Source organism: Acinonyx jubatus, chromosome B4 (genome assembly GCF_027475565.1).
Source record: "Acinonyx jubatus isolate Ajub_Pintada_27869175 chromosome B4, VMU_Ajub_asm_v1.0, whole genome shotgun sequence".
In the NCBI taxonomy this organism is placed as follows: Eukaryota; Metazoa; Chordata; class Mammalia; order Carnivora; family Felidae; genus Acinonyx; species Acinonyx jubatus.
In genome coordinates this window covers 30,588,682-30,609,638 of record NC_069387.1, presented here as the reverse complement: position 1 = coordinate 30,609,638, position 20,957 = coordinate 30,588,682, and the positions used below count along the sequence as shown (strand labels likewise).

Sequence of the window (20,957 nt, the reverse complement as noted above, 5' to 3'; positions counted from 1 at the left end):
GTGAGCTCTGGGTTATTCTGCTTCTTTTAGATTATTTACATACTTGGAGCAAATGATTTGACCAAAATTTTATCTCTTGAGCTAAACATGGAGACTAATAACTTAGAGTTTTTCCTAAGAAGATAGAGAAAATAAACCAAATTTAATATATATTTGGGAAAAATTAAAATTAGTTACCATTCCTTTATTATTTTTTTTTACCATTCCTTTATTTTTATAACATTTCCATCCACACCTTAGAACTCACTGAGTGAATAATTTATTTATGTCCCTGATGTTTTCCGCAATCTGTAGATATTCAGGGATATCAGTTTCACCACCAATTCTTTTTTTTTTCTTTTTTCTTTCTTTCTTTCTTTCTTTCTTTCTTTCTTTCTTTCTTTCTTTCTTTCTTTCTTTCTTTCTTTCTTTCTTCTCTCTCTCTCTCTCTCTCTCTCTCTCTCTCTCTCTTTCTTTCTTTCTTTCTTTCTTTCTTTCTTTCTTTCTTTTACCATTAATTCTAACTAACGTTTTAATTTTTGTAAACCTCCAAGGTTCCCCCAGCAGAGATGTAGGACCGTCCCTGGGTCTGAAGAAGTCAAGCTCACTAGAGAGTCTGCAGACAGCAGTCGCTGAGGTGACTTTGAATGGGGATATTCCTTTCCACCGCCCACGGCCACGAATAATCAGAGGAAGGGGATGCAATGAGAGCTTCAGAGCTGCCATTGACAAGTCTTATGATAAACCTGCAGTAGATGATGATGATGAAGGCATGGAGACGTGTAAGTTTATAATTTCTGAAAGAATAGAAGTTACAAACAGCTCTACAGAGCAGCAATTCTTCAAGTATGCTCTAGGGTTCCCCTCCAGGTACCAGAGGGATCAATGAGGACTAAATAATAATAATAATAATAATAATAATAATAATAATAATAATAGGATGTCATTTATCCTTTTACCCTTATTCTCTCACAAGTACACCTTGGGTTTTCTAGAGACAAGTCTTTAGATATTGCAATAGATTGAATGCAGAACAGATAGAAGAATCTGTCTTTCAGCCAGATAGCAAAGACACTTGCTAAAATGTAAAACAGTGCCACTGTTTTCACTCATTGTCTTTGGAAAATACAGTCCTTGTTTTATGAAAACATAATTTCTGTTAACCTTTAATTTTGTTTTTTATAAAGTAACTAATATTTTTAAATCTTCTCAGTCTTAGATCAGTAAATACTGTTACAGATAATCCACATAAAAATTATTTTGAGTCCTTAATAATTTTTAGGAGTTTAAAGCTATCCTAAGACCAAAATGTTTGAAAACCACTGCTATAATGTGATCTCTCCAGCAAATATATGTAATAATCTATGATTTTGAAAACCTATTCTGTTTTATGAATTACTCTTGCTTTCCTTGATCTGAGCTGGCAAGATATTTGTATATGTGTGTATTTCAAAATTGCAAAATATTTTAAGTCAAGATTGTTGAAAGTCAAAGGCTAATATAAATGAGCAGTATGTTTTCCATAGAATATTGAGAAAAAAGTAGCATTTATATTAACACGTTTCAGGGAGCTATCTTTATAATTAAACATTCATGGCATAAAAATAACTGTTCGTTTTAAAAATCAGGAAAATATCTTTAGTAGTATATTTACTTAAAAGGGAAAAGACTTAAGAATCCTAATGGTAAAAACTGTTGGTTAGTGTACATTGTTCATAATTACTACTTTATACTTTTGGTCTTTAACTTCAAACATGACTCTATGCATCTATCCATTGTTAGAAAAGTTAGAGATAACCACTGCACAAAAGTTCAAGCAGAAACCAGAGATAATTTAAGTGGATTGTAATTTACTTGAAATTTAACTGTTGGGTGAACTGCTTCTGTCACAAATGCCTAAGGAAGATTGTGGTGGGGAAGAAAATGATTTTTAAATAAAAATCATATTCAGAGGAGATTTATATATTTTTTAAATGTTTATTTATTTTTGAGAGAAAGAGCACAAGCGGGAGAGGGGCAGAGAGAGAGGGAGACACAGAATCCGAAGTAGGCTCCAGTCTCTGAGCTGTCAGCACAGAGCCCAACGTGGTGCTTAAAGCCACGAAACATGAGATCGTGACCTGAGCTGAAGTCAGACGCTTCACCGACTGAGCCACCCAGGTGCCCCACATTCTGAGGAGGTTTAAAGCAAAATTAGGTAGTTTTTGCCTATTGCACATATAGTGTGTTTGGAAAGATGGATACTGTGGCCATGATGTAGCACTCCAAGCAAAACTCGGGGAGAGGATGGCTATACCCCACTGCGCCTTTCCGACCCTTTACGTAATTCCTCATCTGAATCTGGATGGAGTTTTTTCACTCCATCCAGTCAGTGCTTTCAAATGTATACAGCCTATTCTTGCCAGATGAAGAACATATTTCCTATTTTTGCTGCCAAGTCTGGGCTCCAAGATCCTGAGTCCTACGAGCTTTCCACCCTTTTAAGTTTTTCCCCACTGTCTCTGTGGTTCCTTTCCATCCTAACCAATATCATTTGTGCAGCCCTCCTATGGTAGCATCGTGCCTCAGTGTGTCCTGGGGGTGTATTTAATAAGAGATATAGTACTTTGAACCTTCAATGTTTTTTTTAAGCTTCTACAATATATGATGGTTTTGAACTTTTTCCTTGTTCTGGTTAAAATGTTTAAATTCCCTCATAAAATGTAATTTTCTCATATATAACACTCATTTCAAATGCATCAGGAGATGGAATATATCTCAATATAAGACATGTTTTTAATTGTAATGGGGACAGCCTTCAGAGTTTCTCACCAGTGTAGATAGGGATCTAAATTTGTCCCTATATAAAATTTAGTTTCCTTTTCTAATTTGAAATAACTGATTTAACTACATTATGTTACAACTTTTCATTCAGCAAATAGACAAATTATGTTTTATAAACCAAAGCTGAAGTTCTGGACAAGAGAAAGAGTCTTGTGAATGTGTGTACCTACAACCAGAGTGCTGTGTTTTCCAAAAGTCCTGATTTTAGAATTTTTCCCCCAGACCGGTCTGTTGAAATCTGGATACCAAAAAAAAAAACAAAAAAAAACAAAAAAAACAGAAAAGAAAAAAAAGGCAGCTGTTGTACATTTCAAACTTTTGCAATGTGAGCTGTTGAGACCCTGCCAGTGAGTTACAGCAGGCGCTGAACTGGAATTCAGGCCACTTGAGTCCTTGTCCATGTTTTTCTGATGAATTTGGGATTCTGGACAAACTACCCAAAAGGCTTGAGCATTAAGTTCCTCGTTGTAAAACTGAAGATTTGGACAATGGGGTCATGGATTTTTCAAACTGTGCATTGTGACGCCTGGTCAGGAGGGGAGGCTCTGTGGTTTTGGAGGGGTCCAGAAGTCAGGGGGAGGCTGAGTAGCAGGGACTCTGCAGAGCCACCGGCTTTACCCTTTACCCTGCTGTCCCCACTCTGTTGCCTCAACTCTTGTGGGTTTTTAAAGTCACTTTTATTACATTGTGGTTCTCTGTAAATGTTAATATTAGAAAAGGGTAGTTTGCAATGTTTTTAGAAAAGCCTTGAAAATCTCTGGTTCAGATGATTTAGATGGTTTCTGAGGTCCTTTCTAGTTGTAACATTCCATGATTTTGTGTACCTGTTCACTTACCTATCTAACTCCTGCCTGCTAGGCTCTCTCACCTTCTATAGGGTCCACAAAAGACGACATCACCATGACTGTTTTATTCCTGTGTAACTAAGCACAGTGTCTGGCAAATCACAGGACTCTGAATATTCGTGACATCAATAAGTGAGCTCCTGCTTAGCTAGCACCATTGTGTGCATGTGGAGACAAGGGGGGAGAGACTTTCAGTATGCAGTAAGATGGATGGTGGTGTCATTTCATCATTCCTGTTTGTTTTCCACACTGAGCCTGCATGTACTAGACCTTTGATGCCTAAGCAAAGTCTAAAAAAAAGTCCCTCAGGTCTGGTGTTTCTGCTGGTGATCATTAGGCACCTTTACATATGACTGGATATGAAAAGGTGTTCTATGGCTCCAGTTGTGAGAAAGACCAGCTCAGTTAGCTCTTCCTTTGTTTCCCTAAACACCGTCCTTTTCAGAGTCTGGCTTCTGGATTCTCAAGGCCTGGTCTGCATACTTCCTGTCCTTATGGCTTCCGAGGGTCCACCTTCTTGTTTCTGGTTGTCCTCCACATCCTTGCTGTTGAGCGTGCTGTCCCTCATTGCCAGGGAGTCTAGTATCCCGCCATTGTCTGTGCTCCGTGGGATTCTAGCAGAGGGTGCTTTCTTGTGCTGTGGTATGACTCCATCACAGCCACCGGGGGAGATGAACATGCCCTTTTACTATGGAGCATTGCTCTGAAAAGAGGACCACTGACCTGACAGACAGTCCCTTTGTTACTCTATTGGTGTGCCTGAGATGTGTGGAGATGGAGGGTGGGCTGCTGTTGGAAGGCTGTGGGCCAAGGCCCGTGGTCAGGACAGACGGCTCCTGGGTTGCCATAGTTGGATTAAAGCACTGCCCCAGTCTCCTATTATCTACCCCAAGTTACCCCTTTTCTTCTTCACAAGTAAGATGCTTAGGCATAGGCATGGTTGGTTGCTCTTGTCAGTTGGGTTGAGCATCTCCCTGGTGAATATATTTTATGGCTCAGAACAGGCTTGCCTCTTCTCAGCAGTGTCGAAATCATGGCATGGGCACAACAATGGGGGCCAAGAGACTGGGGCGGCCTCCATGTGGTATCTGGTATCTGTCATCTTCTGTAACACTTACGTTCTTCCTGTGGAGATGGCAGAAGCCAGCGTTTTTGTCTCTCATTTAATCCATCTGGCCTTACCATGTTGTGTGTGTCTGTCTGGATCGAGATGGAGCTTTGTATTCTGGGACCCATTATCTCCGAGGCCCTACCTGTGCTTGACAGGTCAGGGCATCTACAATCTGCTCCCTTTTCTATGCAAATTACATACCCTGCCTGGATCTCAGCAAGTGGCTTCTGCATCCCCCATAATAAATCAGTTTCTGTTGCTACCAAGAAAATACATGCAATAACATTGCTTTGTTTTCTTTTTGAAAAATATATGGTCCCCCTTTTTTTTTCCTGTTAAAAGTTGCCAAATTGTAAGTCTTCCTATCAGTACAGTAACAGTTTTTTGTTGGGGTCAGGAAGTGAAACACAATGAAATCAAATACTGTCTTATTAATTGTACCTATTGATTTTAAGATAGATGCAGTTTGTAATTTTAAACGTGATAACTACATGCCTTGAACAGACAAGCCATGGTAGACAAATTGCTTTTGAGTAGCTCGCCCACTTTTCTTATAGCACTCTTCTCAGGAGATAAAAAAGGACATTGCTCTAAAATATACATAACTTAGGTTAGCCATAGGAGATTTGAAGAAGGTAAATTTATGGTGGTAAATCAGCTAAGATGAGAGATTCTAGGGTAATTTTTTTTTGCTTATTAGTTATAAAACAGTATGTTGCATTTGATATCTTCAATTTTCTACCATCAGCATTCCAGACACGGCTAGCCACTTTCATCACTAGTTATTTGAGCAAAATATGCAAACTAGGCCTAATTTTATCTTAAGCAAAACCCATTAGAAAATAGAAAATCTGTGACAAAATTCAGGATAGGGGTTTCAAAGAGTACTTTGTAAAAGATTTCCTATTTGATTAATATATACAATTGGATGCTGATCTCTAAAAATTTTTGTTCTGAAATGCTAGGAACAGGAATAGCCTGTCCCAGCCTTTAAGCCAATTTGTATACTTAAATATCACCTGCAATTGAAGAGAAGGAGCTTTTATTAATTTTAGGAAGTTTCTCAATGCAGTATGGCTGTAAGCATGTGAAGTAGCCAAAGCTATTCCTCACATTTCTTTCCATAGGGGAAAATTAACTTAAGCTAAAAGTACAATGAAAAGTCACATAGGAAGTGTTTGAATTATAGAATCCTCATTTCAAACACTTTTTTGATAAGGAAAAAGTATTTAAATAGTTGACCAAGAGCATACTTGGGAAACTGAATCATAGAGTACATACTTCCTGATTCATAGTCCTGTGATTTTTCTAGAAGGTTAAACTTCCAAATGGGAAAGCCCCTCACACTGAAACTACTTTAAAGTATTTAAGTGTGTGTTAATGAGTTGTGGCACCTAAAATCTGATTTTTAGGCTATAAGGTCCTGCGGGGCACAGGGTAGTCCAACCCAGTGGATAAACCAATACTTAAGAAGTAATGTGGTTAAGGGTCATTGTAACACACAGGTTACCATGGCACCAAAAGTTGGGCTCCCCACTTAGCCTATGTGGAATTAGAGCAAATAGGTAGGTAGGGGGGGGACGGCTTCCCAGACAAGGTATTGGTAGAGATAACTGCCATTGCTTGAGTGGTCTACACCTGCAATGCATAAGGAGTATATGAAACATCATGAGCAGTGACCTTTCCTGGATTGCCATAGTTGGATTAAGGTTGATGTATATAGTGCAGGTGGCAGCATAATGAGGAATGAGATTTAGGATGAAAATGGAAAACAGATCACAACCTTGTTTAAATTATTTGCATTTTATACTAAGGACCTTAAAGAACATTTGAAGAATTTCAACTAAGAGTAGGAGTGCTGGGGTTGTAGGATAGAGGATGGTTATCAGGGATGGGATGGTAAGTAGCAGTGTCAGTGGCAAGAAAATCAGTTATATGTCAGTAATGAAATAATCCAGGTGAGTAATGATGCTTGGCAATGCCAGAGAAAAGTAAGAAAATGCATTTACACGCTTAGCATTTCACACAGAAAGATGGATGATGATGATGTGATTTTTTTCTCATTAGCACTTCCAGGCTCTGAAACTTAGAATCATCATCATACTGTGTAATCACTCCATTACCAAGCTTTCTTAATTTTTCCCCATGAAATCTACTAATTTCACTCCGTCTGTTCAATCTAACTGAAACCCTCATTATTTAATATCTGAAATTATTGTTAGGATCTTCTAATTGGTCATGCTGTCTCTAGATTTGCTGAGTAAACTCTGTAATCACATTCTTATTCTCCGAGTACTTCAAGATTCCATGCTCATTCTTGTCCAGACCATGCACTCTCCACGAAGTGTATCTTCTTACTATCCTTGACTTTGCCCCTGCCTTCAAATGTGTACATTAGACTATCTTACTTCTTCAGGAAACTGTTTCCCAAGCAATCTAGTGTTCCCTTGACTTTCTAAAGCCCTGATTTTACAGAATGTCTCTGAGACTTTTTACTGTAAAGCATTTTTTTAGCATCAAGAAATTTTTGTGGATTCCCCAATATGGATTGGTTGGTAGTTAAGAACACTGGCTTTTGGGGGACAGTCATTTTGATTTCTCAATAAATAGCAAAATAGAGCATTGTTAGCCATTTACTACTTTATCACATTTGTACATTGTTGTGTTATTTATTTTGTATTTTGTCACACACACACACACACACACACACACACACACACACACACACTTAAGAGTCAGAGCAGTGACCTGGAATCTCTTTCTTTGACACTAAATAATTTTCTATGTATTGTTAAAATATACAGTTGACACAAAGCTCACTCCTTCATTAAAAGTAAAATTTTTAGTGGAAGTTCCAACAGAATTGTGAGTGCTGCCATTTTGGTTGTGTAGCCAATCCATTCGGTCTGTTGAAAGGAAAGCCTGGAGCTTCACTGTACATTGTCCCCATGGAGAGGAAGCAATATCCACTGTGGACCATCATTTGAATGTAAAAATCAATTAGATGCCAAAAGGAAATGTGCAAGGTTCAGAAAATTGAGGGTACGACCCTCATTGTACTTGTTCTGTAGCATTCTCTCGGGAAGGGAAGGATAATGGAGGTGACATTCTACCAGTATCTTCAGGAGCATTTTACCTGTTTCATTTGGAGGGATGATTAAAGAGAAGTTTAGAATATAAAGTAGAAGCAAAGAATGGTTTTTAGTATAAGTCTTAAATTCTTTGGAAGAGCGATCTTAATGGTTTTTACCCTTCTACCCACTCCTCACTCCAACATAAACAGAGCTGTTTTTGTTGGTTTGTTTGTTTAATGAAATGAATATACATATAGAATAGAGCACTTTTGGAATCATCTATTTACTATTTGAATTGTCCCCCAGTTGCTGAAAGCACTTCTCTGATACCACTTTTGAATGTCACATGATTCCTTCATCTGTCTTCACGGTCATATTCTTGGTTCTTCATCATGTCAGTTATTATTCCCACCCCACTTTTGAGTATAAAAGCTTCTTAATTCTTCATGTTTCATTCTTCATGCCAGCTTTTTTTTTTAAACATTCTGAAAAAGCTAAGTTTTTCCATTGCCAAGAGCTCATCATTCTAATGTTAAAAGTCAGAGTCCAGAAAAGCAGATCCTGTTATTCGACACCATCTGTATCACTAGCTGTTCATTTTCCACATCTTTCTTCCTTTCCAAAGTCAAAATATTCAACTTAAATAAGAAACAGAAATAATATTTATATCCCCAAAGTTCTTGAATCCTGTGTAGGACTTTGCAGTGCCTGGAAGTCTGACAGTCCTCAATTTATTTTTATTACATTTGCTTTTGTTTTGTTACCTAAGATTAATCCATAGAAGTTGGTAGGGGTCAGTGGATTTGCTAAGTCCAGTGAAATTTTCCAATTACTAATGTCTTATTGTAACTTACTCATTTTAAGTTTTAAGAAGATAGATTCTGAAGACTTAGTCATACTGTGTGCAATAATTCCATTTAATTTTTTGTCTTCTAAAATAAATTTTAAATTAAGAGTATGTGATCCTATCATTAGGTATTTCTAATACCTACAGTAGTCCTTCTTAAATGGAGGGCAGTAAAGGATAGTTTTTCATGTGATTGGCTGTTTGTTCAATCATTCTGTCATTCACTCAACAAATACTTAATGATGCTTCTTTGAGCTGTGCCCTCAGAGGAAAGAACTTATTTACTGATGATTAAGAAGTAATATTATCATTTTCATTTTGTATTTCTCTGTTTCTATCTATTGAACAATTTATTTGTCTCTAGTAGGAAGTCTGAACAAATCATTTAATTCTAGCAAAGTTGTCACAGCTACCCAGCTCTACATTAACTGCTAACTCTTACACTTGTGATAGACTGTAGATATTCCACAGCTGCTCTAAAGTTTGATTTACACAATGTACCTGTTAGGATGCTTTCAGCTGCGTTTAGTAGAAAATCCAACGCAGACCAGCTCTAACCATGAGGAAATGCACTGTCTTCATTGCTGAGCTCTGGAGTTGGGCAGCTTTGAGGACTACTGATTTCATAGTCCAGTGGTATTAGCAAAGATCCAACATCTTCCTGCCCTTTTGGCTGCAATATCCACAACTCAGCTTATCCAGAGGGTAATTGCAAGGCCCAGAGACCTTTTACTTTCCTGTCCATATCCAACAGAGGGGAGTGAGCCATCTCCCCAAACATGGCTGATGGGGCCATTCTTGGACTAGTAACACTGGTCCATTAAATCAAGCAGCAGGCACCCATAGGTTGGTATATTACTGAGTTAACCCCTTGGAGCTAGATTGCATTCCTGAACACGATCAGAGTTCTATTAGGAAAGAGAAAGGGGGAATGTATTGTGGATAAGCAACCCACAGAGATCATTACAGTATCAACAGTAGCATTGCTTCTCAATGGGGGAGAAAAGACTCTCATGACCATGTAATTTAGAGTCAATTTTTGACAGTAAAATGTTTGTGATAACTAGATAGAAGTGTTTATTTATGGCATGAGCTGCAGAACTTTGAGTTTCAATTGAAACCTAAAGTCATTTTCTCCATAATCATTAACATATAAGTGCCCAATCTTTTCCAAACTTCTTGGTGACCCAGTCCTAACATGATACCTTGCAGAATTAAGTAGCTTAATTTGTAACATGGACTAGAATTTTAATTGAGCTGCATTTGCATCTGTTGAAAACATGGTAATTAGGTGTGTTTTAATTGCAGAATGACTATGCTGCATTAAAGAGACATAAGCATCTTCACATTATACCTTCTTAAAGGAAATACCTAACAGTATCTACCTTTATAAATAATCACGTGGCACACTTCAGTGTATGGAGCAGGATAAAATAGAAATGTTAGGCAAAAATAGAAATTTCTATTTGTTTGGAAGAAGATAATCATCTTCCCTTGTGTAGGCTATCTGCAAAATGAAATCAAATAATCTTTAAAGATGAGCACAATTCAAGAGAAAAAAATGTAAAACACAGCATTTAAAATAGATTATCTAAATATAAGTTTATAATTAGTTCTTGCATTGTAATTTAGTGTAGGAACACAATAGATCAAGCCACTTACTCCTATTATCAGTACTTTTCTTACTTAAAAAAATATTTATATGAATTTTTTTGTGGTTTCCTTTAAGTTTAAGGGAATAAAAATATTTTATGTACTTTATTATAAAGGTAATATTACTAAATGTACAAACATTGGCTGCAAAAATTTAAAAAATAACCCGATCAGTATATCTGTGACCTTGAATATACATAGTTTAAAAAATTAAAGATGCCTAACCAATTTATTTAAGCTTTGGATAATCACCATAATTCTGCATAGGTATAGGGCAAAGTGAGAGATACTTATTTTTTTCTATCAAATAATTTTAGAGTTTGAAGCATATATACTACGATACTCTAAAAGAACATCTTATGTTTGTACATATGAAGCCACATATTGCTAAATATTTTTAATTAGTTGGCATTCAAAGGGATTAGTTAAATCAGTACACCCCCAGAAGAGTTTCTGTGATAATGTATTATCTAAATTAGAATGTTCAGAATAAGCATAAAGAATTCTCAAATGTGCAAGTATCATTTTAAAACAGTCCACTTGCTTGGGGCAGGAAACTGAATTAGGATTTTTGATTTTATAAAATGAGGTTACAAAACCCGAAGTTAATAAATAATTTAATACTAATTTTCTCTGTTTCACCCAATTTAGAAAATAAGTTGTATTGCATACACCAGAAAATTATTGTGCCTATGAAAAGAATTGGCAACCAATATGACTTCAGCATATAGTCAGTTGTGAAGGCACTGCCTTTATTCTATTACCGAGCCAAGAGCCGACATATGCCCTTGTACTTCTGCCAAAACTATTAGGCAGAAAACTAGCAGAACCACTACTGATACTTCCATTCATGATTTATGATAATGGTTGCTGTGGAAGACTAAGTCATTTACATTTATTGAGCTCATTTTTTGTTTATAGTTTCAGATATTGTAGAGGGTTATAAAATCCATTAGACAATCCGCATAGCACTAACAGTAATCACATGAAAAATAGTACAAACTGATTAGAGCAAAACCAAGTCTAGTGGGCCTTCCCGACATTGCCGTAGTTGGGGTGTGGCTAGTTTTGTCAGGCTTGATCGGAGGAAAATAGGTATTGTTCTGCAACTCGAAGAACAGTGATACCCAGAGACTGGAGAAAACTTCAGTTGGGATAAAGTCATGAGTCAGGTTTACTGGTAGTCTTTCATCTGAACCACCTCTTATGAGCAGCTGCTCTCTGCCAGGCAGTCCTCATTTTAGAAGAAGTTAGAGAATGAGAGGCAGACTTGTAATCATGTCAGATGGGAAGTACAATAATAAAAGTTTGTACAAAGAGTTATGCAAGTATGCATAAAAGGAGTTTTGGATGTTAGGAATTTTAGAAAATTCACTAGCACCCATTTATCTTTGTTGAGTATACCAATAAACTTGGGTTTTATAGTTCCTGAGAACTTCTGAGAATTGTTTTATAATGGTTTGGACGATTATCTCAAAGTTAAGGCCACACCTGTTTCCCAAAGGGTTGAAACAGCAGTTGGCAATCAGGTACAACAGAGCCAAGTGTAAGGGTGTGTGACAAGATGCTTTAAGCCTGCTAAAGTTATATTTATATTCTTTTGGGAGAGTCACATTTGGAAAGGCTGCATATAATCAGCAAGTCATTGGGCTAATTGACCAGGATATTCTTTCCCTGCTCTGTGTAGACCAAAACAATTACAGCCTTAACTCAGCATTTATTTGTAAGGCTACTGAAAGCATACTGTAAATAGAGCATACTGAAATACTGTAAAGCATTAACTAGCAATGCCCATCTGAAAGTTGTAATTGGCATCCTTTATCAAATCTGTACCATTCCCATTTATATATTAATTAACCAACAGGAAGAAAAGCAAATAAAAAAAAAATTACCAATGTCCTTTGGAGCAGGAGAATGGTTCACAATTCAGATAACCCAGTGCAGAAGGAGGCAGACCTTTCTAAAATCAGTTTCATGGTTGCTAATCAGTCCTAGAGTTTGTGTACGTTTGATCTAGGTTCTTGATTGATTTCATCAACATGAGCCACAAGTCACAGCATTAAATGAATACACAGGATTGACAATAGGTTTCTGAAATACAATGCTGACTGCTGGAATTATCTTCTGGACAGACTGTGTAGTGAGTGGGTGATAGATGACCTCGACATGTGTTGTATGAAGCATGGAATTGAGCAATCACAAACAGAGCTGATGAAAGAAATGCATGAAAGTCTTGCTGAAGTACAACCGTATGGGACATGAGACTAGGAAGAGCCCCAGAGTGGGACTGTGCTGGTCCCAAACCTTTCTGTTTCCTCAGCAAGAAATGGAAGATGTTGGTCTAAATGACCTCCAAAGTACCTTCCGGATTTAGACATGGTGATGCTTTTATTCTTTAGCTGTACTAAGGCATGACCTGCTGGGATGAGAAATATGTTGGCTCATGTTTTTTTGTTTTTTTTTTTTTAATTTTTTAATGTTTATATTTATTTTTGAGAGAGAGACAGAACATGAGCAGGGGAGGGGCAGGGAGAGAGAGGAGACACAGAATCTGAAGCAGGCTCCAGGTTCTGAGCTGTCAGCACAGAGCCTGACACAGAGCTTGAACTCACCAACTACGAGATCATGACCTGAGCCAAAGTCAGTGTTTAACCCACTGCACCACCCATGTGCCCCTGTTGGCTCATGGCTAACTAAATGTGTTAACAAAAGGAATTGGACACTTTTTTTTTTTTTTGGTATTATCCTAAGTAGCTCTGGCATTTAAAAAAAAAAAAAACTTTATCACTTTGCAGTGGTCATGCCATTATTGATAGTCACTTCTCAGATTTGTGATGGTTTAATAGCAGAATACTGAGTTTGTTTTAACTGGTCTTATTATACTTTCATATTGTCTATTACTAACTGAATTGTCCCTTTGTGGTGGAGAAGCTAGACTTCGTGAATTTCACTTGAAGATACATTTACTTGTCTTAGAGGTCAGTTCTTTGTGAAATATTGAGAAGAGGCTTAACTGTTCTATTTGGTTCTGTGTTAGAAGAAGCTCAAAAACGTCGATTCACGTTTTATTTGTTGATATACAAGAATAAAATGACCTCAGAAGTCAAGGGGCAATCTGAATCCCCAATCATTGTTATGATATTTGGAAGAAAATCTTAGGCAACCAATCTCAGAAAAGATTTATGATAGTGGCTGTTAGTATATACATTTGTTTTTTAATAGAGAAATTCTCAAAATTCTTTTGCTAGGTGGAAACCTACTCTTGTTTTCTTGTCATTCTTTCAAATTAAAAGGTTCAGGGTAGCAGGATGCCTGGCTGGCTCAGTCAGTACAGGACGTGACTCTCAATATCAGGGTCATGAGTTCAAGCCCCATGTTGGGCATGGAGCCTTCCTAAAATAAATTTAAAAAAAAAAAAAGTTTGGGGTATTGAAGTTCCCTTGGACCATACGCTTATTAAGTGCTGGTTCAAAGAATGGAATATTATTATCACTAAGTAAATTTTGTATCTGCAAACTTCAGGGGAGTGTGAGGTTATTGATTTTCACATTTTCCTGACTTTACCCACCTTTGTAGATGGACATGAAGAGTTATTTAGGATTAGAAGATATAATTGCATTTGCTTATGATGTTGATCTTATTTGATGACAATATAAGGAGAAGCTCCAAAAACTGTAAAGATCAGTCTTCTCTGTTCAGAAATCACAAACGGACATATTTGGGAGCCTGAAGAAAGAAGTCTTTGTGCTGAAATTGGTGTGCTTACTAGCGAATGGCACAGTTTCACAAATTAATGAGGGGCCAGATTAGATCTACCTTATCTGTCCCCATGAGGAAAGGAAGCACTTGAGGAACTGCTTGTTTTCTTTGCATTTTGCAAATCCAGCCCACAGGACCCAGAGGGGTCTATGCTGTGTGCCAAGGGCCTACTAATCCCTCCAGCTTGCATGCTGCATATCAAGGAGGAGGTTACCCCAAGTGAATCAGCATCTGGCCAGAAGCGGCTTCTCTCTTTCTGTTGGCACATGATCTTCACATAGGAATACCCTGTGCATGGTAATCATCCACATCACATGTTCTGTTCTCATTCTCCTCACAAGCCAATAGCATAAGGGCGCCTGGCTGGCTCAGCTGGAAGAGCATGTGACACTTGATCTTGGGGGTAGTGAGTTCGAGCCTGTGAGTTGGGTGTAGAGATTATTTCAATAAATAAAAAGTGAAAAAAAAAAAAGTAAATAGCATTGCAGTCCAGGTTGATAGCAGGCTGTACAGCAGTAGAAAATGTGGGAAAGCAATATCTTCCCATGTATTTTAGCTTCCTTCTCTTTGTTCTTTTGGTTCACTGTATTCCTTATCCTTGTTTGTGTGTTTGTTTGTTTCTCTTCCAAGTGGAAGAAGACACAGAAGAAAGTTCAAGATCAGGGAGAGAGTCTGTATCCACTGCCAGTGATCAGCCTTCGCATTCTTTGGAGAGACACATGAATGGAAACCAAGAGAAAGGCGATAAGATGGATAGGAGAAAAGATAAAGCTGGAAAAGAGAAGAAGAAAGATAGAGACAAGGATAAAGACAAAATGAAAGCCAAGAAGGGCATGCTGAAGGGCTTGGGAGACATGTTCAGGTAAGTCTTCAACAACCCAAAACAGATGGTCGCTAAACATACGTGAGTGTGAGGTTAATACTAAATTTGAGAAGCACAGACTTGCAAACATTATCTCTGAGGTCCACCACAAATCTTTTCTCATTTTCAGTCTTCGCTATTATACTTGTAATTTGTACAGAATTTTGCTTTAGTTATTTCAGACCGTTTTAGCAGCCTTAAAGATGAGATCTTGCCAACCATGTAAATAACTGTTGAAAGGAAGAAAGGACGAGTCTTCATTTTAGCTATGCAGAAGAGTAAAAGCCCCATGGAGACAAAGGGCTATTAAAGCAGTGTTTGTTCTTTTGTGTGTGTGAACAATGGTTCATTATTTAAATTTAACATAGAACTCAAGTTAGTGGTAGCATTTAAAGGTTCATTAATAACAAGTCTAATAAAAAATGTTGCAAATAGAGCTTCAATTAAGCTGTGTTGATTAATTTAATACTTATTACTTCAGTCTGTAAAGATTTCATTAAATGTAGTCTCTGGCTGTTTCCTGACAGTTGTTTTTGTGTCCCTAAATTATACTCTGGGATTACTTAGCATATCGTTTTTTTACAAATCATTGTTACACAGTAAAAGTGACAAGTTGTTCAGAAGTTGTACTGAAACTCCCCCATAAATGTTCATCTAAGGTGATTTATAATATTCAGGCATTTAATGTTAAATATAAAGATTGCTTGATTGTTCCATAAATTAAGCCCCTAAACATATCAAGATGATGGTTTGAAATTGAAAACATACAGCAGAGCCACTTGACTCTTCAAAAAGCAGTTACCCTGTATTAGGAATCCCTTCCTTTTAACTTTTTTTTAATTGCAAAATGGGAACAAGAATTTTTATTTTCATGGAATTTCTTGATTTATGATCCTGAGGTTGACCTCAATAACTCAAGGAGTTAAAGATATGTCAAGCCTGCAAAGTTGAGGACTCAGGGCACAGCCTGCAGGCCACACCACACAACAGATGTGCTCTGTACACGTCTGATTAAATCGAGTGCCTGAAAGAAGTAACTATAGAGGTAGGTAACACAAAGCCTGGGCTGTTAGCCACATTAGCTTTAATCTAAATACAATGAGATTTCCATCTCCGATGCTTCAGGACACTGGGGTTCTCATAGTTTTACATTAGAGTTTTTCTTGTTTATATACTACTCCTGAATGTGTTTTCAGTCAGATCATCTTTCTTCATTATATTCCATGTCCAAGAATACTTACAGAATGAAATTGCTCTAACTACCACTTTATTTCAGTTTCTATGTTAGCCAGGGAGTGTTTCCTTTTGTATATGCAAACTGACGGCTCCGAGGCTGGCCCCTACCTAATGCACAGACAGAAGACCATTGCCCATCCTTTAAAATTTAAGGAATATATGTTACTGTCTTCTTTAAATGAGAGAATACGAAAGGGGAGGGTATCTCCCGGAGACTTACACATTCAACAAGTAGTGCAGTCTCATCCAAGTGCCCTCCTGAAGTCTCACTGAAAGCCAATGGCTTGTTAGTTTTCCTTCATCAGCCAACAGTTCTTAGGTAGACCTAGTGATCTGTTCTTCTTGTGGAATAAAAAATAAGAAAATTTCTGGTTTGTTTTTATAAAATATGTTATAAATTATTTCATTACAAATTATTTTTTTCCGTAACATACAACTCCAGAATAAGAGAGGCCATTTGGTAGATGTTTTCCTTTTGCGGCCAGAGGAGTGGAGAGTGTGAGGGCCTGGGGACATGTATGTTTCAAAGAGATCTTGGCTAGTAACCCAACAACCACCTTTTTGCTAAAAGTTCTGTAAAATACTATATGATGTTTTCTCTAGATCAAATTCTGTACATTATACCTGCAACCTGTAGTGAGAGCCAGCTTTGTGATTAAGAAGTTGACCCATTTGTAATTTCAAAGGCCTGCATATTTTCAAAAACCAACTTCTCTGGTTAGGTACAGGAGCTAAAGGTTTTTTTTGTTTGTTTAATTTGTTTTTTGTTTTACTAAAAAATAAGCTTGTATTCTCCCAGTGTTTAAGAGCAGCTATTAAAGAAAATCACTATATTCATACCTTTCTGGGAACGTAGAATCAATGGTTTGCTAGAATCCACCCATGTTGGCTTGTGAGAACCAGTGGCTCAATGTTTAGAAATTTTGCCAAACACAGCCATTATAAAAATTAAATAAGTTTCATAAAAATCAAAAGCAATACTCAGAATTCACCACTTCCTAATTATGTTATCACATTTTATCATGATCTCTGCTTTCAAGGTTATCTACCCCTTTTGCACTGTCATGGTGCTAACACTTTATGCTGGTGCATAAACAGCTTTCCCCAGCTCCACCTTTACGACATTGTGTTGCCAGTTTAAAATCAGCCATACCATGGAAATGTACAAGTTCCACAAAACAGAGTTACTTCTCCTAGGAGATCAACACACCACCAAGTGAAGAATGGAATATATCTCAAGCAGAGTCTCAGTATCATGTCTGGTTTCCTCGAACATGGCTGTCTTCCATTTGGTTGCAAACCATTGCTTCCATCCTTGGGAAAGTGGCTGAAGCTTGCCAAACACTTCTTCAAAATGCTCTGAGAATAATTTATTAAACATAAAATAAGCTTTTTGTCTGACAATTGGCTCTTAATCCTTCCTTCATACCATTATTTTATGTTTTAATAATTAGAGAAGACTCGTAAAGGATTGTTAGATTTTTCAAAATATTTTGTAACTACCTTCCATACTTATTGAATCCTTTTGAGACTAATACATTCTCAGGTTGATTCTTACATAGAATTTTCTTTTTTAAAATAACATAGGGGAATATAGTCCGGATTTAAAATTAGTCTCTTCCTTTCTTTTTGTTCTCTTAAGGAAATAGCGTGTGATTTCCTTTGCAGTATTGCTTTTAAATAGCTTAAGCAAAATGTGTATGTGCATATACATTTCTTAGAAGAGTTTGTAAGGACTTTCAAGTGCGGCTGCCCACTGTAGGCCTGAAGTACAAAGCAGAGATGTGCGTGTGCATTTGTGTGTTTATTGTTATGATTTTGTTTCTGTTTTTTTGGTTCAGATAACAAAGAAAGAGCTAAGGGGCAGGGACATTAGATACTGGGAGTCTAGCTTTCTAGGCATATAAACTTTTTCTCTTTAGTTGCTTGAAAAAGTAATAATATGTTTTCCTTCAAAAACAGGCTCATGGGCTCTTCTCCCAACCATCTCCCTCCATGGTCCCTGCAAACACACATACTGTATGCCTATCCCTATAAATTGTCTGTGATTTGAGGTCAAATTTGATGAGGGCCAAAAATATGGACCCTATTTTTAAAACGGCACCAGAGGAAACCATGCACATTGAATAAGTACTTTTATCGGGATAAACAGATGTCATGGTTTTCACACACGGAATGGTGGTCCCAAAGATGGTTTAATTATTGATAAACAGCTCTAGTAAAGAACGTTATGAATCATATAAATCAATCTTCTGTTTCTAAATTATGGACTATATGGAGTGCAAAAGCTGTCTTAATGTAAGTTTTAAATCGCGAATTCAAATCTATGTGAATTTGCATAACAAATGTAAAGTGTTTTATGTTTGTATGATTCTCCTTATATATGCTACATCTTCTTTTGCACATAAGGACCTCCTGTTGCCTTAATTAAAATGGCTTTGTAGCTAAGAAACCTGAGTGTGCTTACTAAAATAGGTAAACATGACTTGTCAATGTAATCATTGTGCAAAGTACAGAGCAGAGGGAGGTCCAGCATTTTGACTCTTTGTTTATGTTTGATTCTCAGATACTTGGCTATTCAAAGTGAATATTTATTCCAAGATATTTTTGAGAATTCTGCAATTCTATGAAATAGTCACTAAAGAGGGAAGGAACCAACTCTGTCCTTTAGAAGGGGAGAGATCTGTTATGTAATATTTTAAATGTGTTCATTTTTAAAGAAAAGCCACAGCATTGTTCAGCAACATGCTTTTGCCTTAGTTTCCATCTTTAAATGGAAATAATCCACAAGATAATAAAACCCCATATTAGGACAATATTCTCAGATAGTAAGTATGAAAAACTATGTGTTGTCCTTTTTTCCAGCCCTCAAGTACGATTTGATATTGCTTTGCCTGAAAGATTAGACTTGTTTTCTTTTGAGTGTCGTGGAATTGTGTGTACGCTAAAACTAAAGGTTCTTAGACTTGACCTTACTCTGTACCGCTTAGATTTATTTTGTGCTTTTGTCCATATGTGAGAGCTGAGAACCTATCACTATGGAAGGCTAAAGCCAAAGTAATGTTGCAATATTACCATTAAAATTGAATCCTCCAATTACGTTTAAAATGATTACCTGTGTCCCTGCAGCATTGTTTTATTCAGTTCTGTTAGAGGAAATCGGTAATTTAGTTTGAAACCTTGTTTGGTTGAAATCAGATACACTGCTCTCTTTCCCCTTTTAGAATATGGTAGTTTTCCGAACACAAAGAACATGATCAGATTTTAAAACTTAATGTTGTAGTTTGGATTACACTCTTTAGGCTTTGGGAGAATAACAAACAGGAATTGTTGTTGCTTCCCTTACCTGTACTTACTAACTGTGTTGTCTATACCGTGTTTCTCATTTAGCCTTGCCAAACTGAAGCCTGAGAAGAGATGAACAACAAACCAGATTCAAAAAGGTCTTTGAGAAGCACATATTGCACAGTCGATTTTTAAAGCAAACAATAAATTTACTTTTAATGAATTCTTAGTGGCTGTTGACGAATTTTGTTTACGACATCAGCAGTTTTGATGGTTTAGTAATTTCCATATTAATCAATTTGGAACTTTTTCATCTTGATTTCAAGCTTGGGGGTTTAAATTACTGCTTGAAAAGGCAGAGAGTGTTTTTTCTTATCATTTGTATTAGCCCCTTTTCATAGCGGAAAACCATAGTCTAGCTGCTGGCGTATTCAGAAATCATCAGCACACACCAATCAGATGTTGGAATCTGCTTTCAAGATGATGTAACGTACTAGTTTGATTTCTTAAACAACACGGTGGCTAAGGACACATGCAGGTGGTGGGTTAGCAGTCCGAGGGTAGTGAGGTGTGTGGGTTGGGATTGTCACCCATCAGTTGATGACCAAATTGCCAGTTTGCAAGGTACTTTTTAGTCCCTTTGTGGGTTACAGGGTTTAAATAAACAATGGGGGTTAGGACAATATCTGTGCTTCCCTTATCTGTGCTTGGGGGTGGCTGAACCAGCAAGTCCTTCCTGGAGAAAAGTAGAGATACTTTGGCAAATAGTAATTCTGAGATTTGCCGAGACCACAGGGAGTTGAGAGCACACACTCCTTTATAAAAATGTTTCTGGCAAGAGTCTGCCTGACCAAGTGATGTAATCACAGCTCTGTCAACGTGCAGGTTGATCTGAGACTGTCCATACTTTAGAATGAAGTTTTCTGCTTATAAGAAGCCTTAACTGACAATCTCTCCATTCTTCACATCTTCAAAATTGCAGATAAGACTCCACCTAGTTAGCTTTATTCTCTGCGAATGTTGGAATTGTATCCCACTTAAAAATAAATGTGATGAAGAAACAGAGAACCATTTAATAAAGGGTGTTGAGAGTTGAGGTGTGTGCCTGTGAGGACAGAACTGTGCTCAGACTTGGTAGCAGCTGCAGTCCGGCCTCACCCCGAGACCCTCCAGGCAAAAGCCCTCACCTGTACTACAGAAAGGAGGCACCCATAACAGTGTTTATTTGTTCATGTCGGAAATATCGAGGCTCGTAGATTTTTATGGCTCAGGCCTAATTGCCCTGCGGATTAATGCGACGAGTTTCACATTGGTAAAATTAAATGGCATTCTGTATAAACTGCTGGCGATTTAGGGAATGCAGTTAAATTGCACCTGTGGAAAAGTCTGCCCATCTTTATGAAATGCAGGCACAGGACTTTGTAATAGAAAGAAAAAAAAAAGAACTCAAAAAGATAGAGTTTGCATAATTTTACTTGTTTTC

General features: G+C 37.2%; 1 protein-coding gene across 29 annotated transcripts in view; it reads left to right on the top strand.

Moving 5' to 3' along the window:
* PARD3 (par-3 family cell polarity regulator) overlaps positions 1-20,957 on the top strand; it is a 665,533-nt gene that overhangs the window by 452,442 nt on the left and 192,134 nt on the right. For 24 of the 29 annotated variants that reach the window (XM_027073800.2, XM_027073806.2, XM_027073797.2 and 21 more), the window contains 2 exons: positions 534-761; positions 14,722-14,953. In XM_027073800.2, the coding sequence (XP_026929601.1) occupies positions 534-761; positions 14,722-14,953 (460 nt within the window). Of the gene's footprint in view, positions 1-533; positions 762-14,721; positions 14,954-19,579; positions 19,700-20,957 lie in introns of those variants that run through there. The other 5 variants (XM_027073804.2, XM_027073803.2, XM_027073801.2 and 2 more) reach the window with 2 other exon arrangements.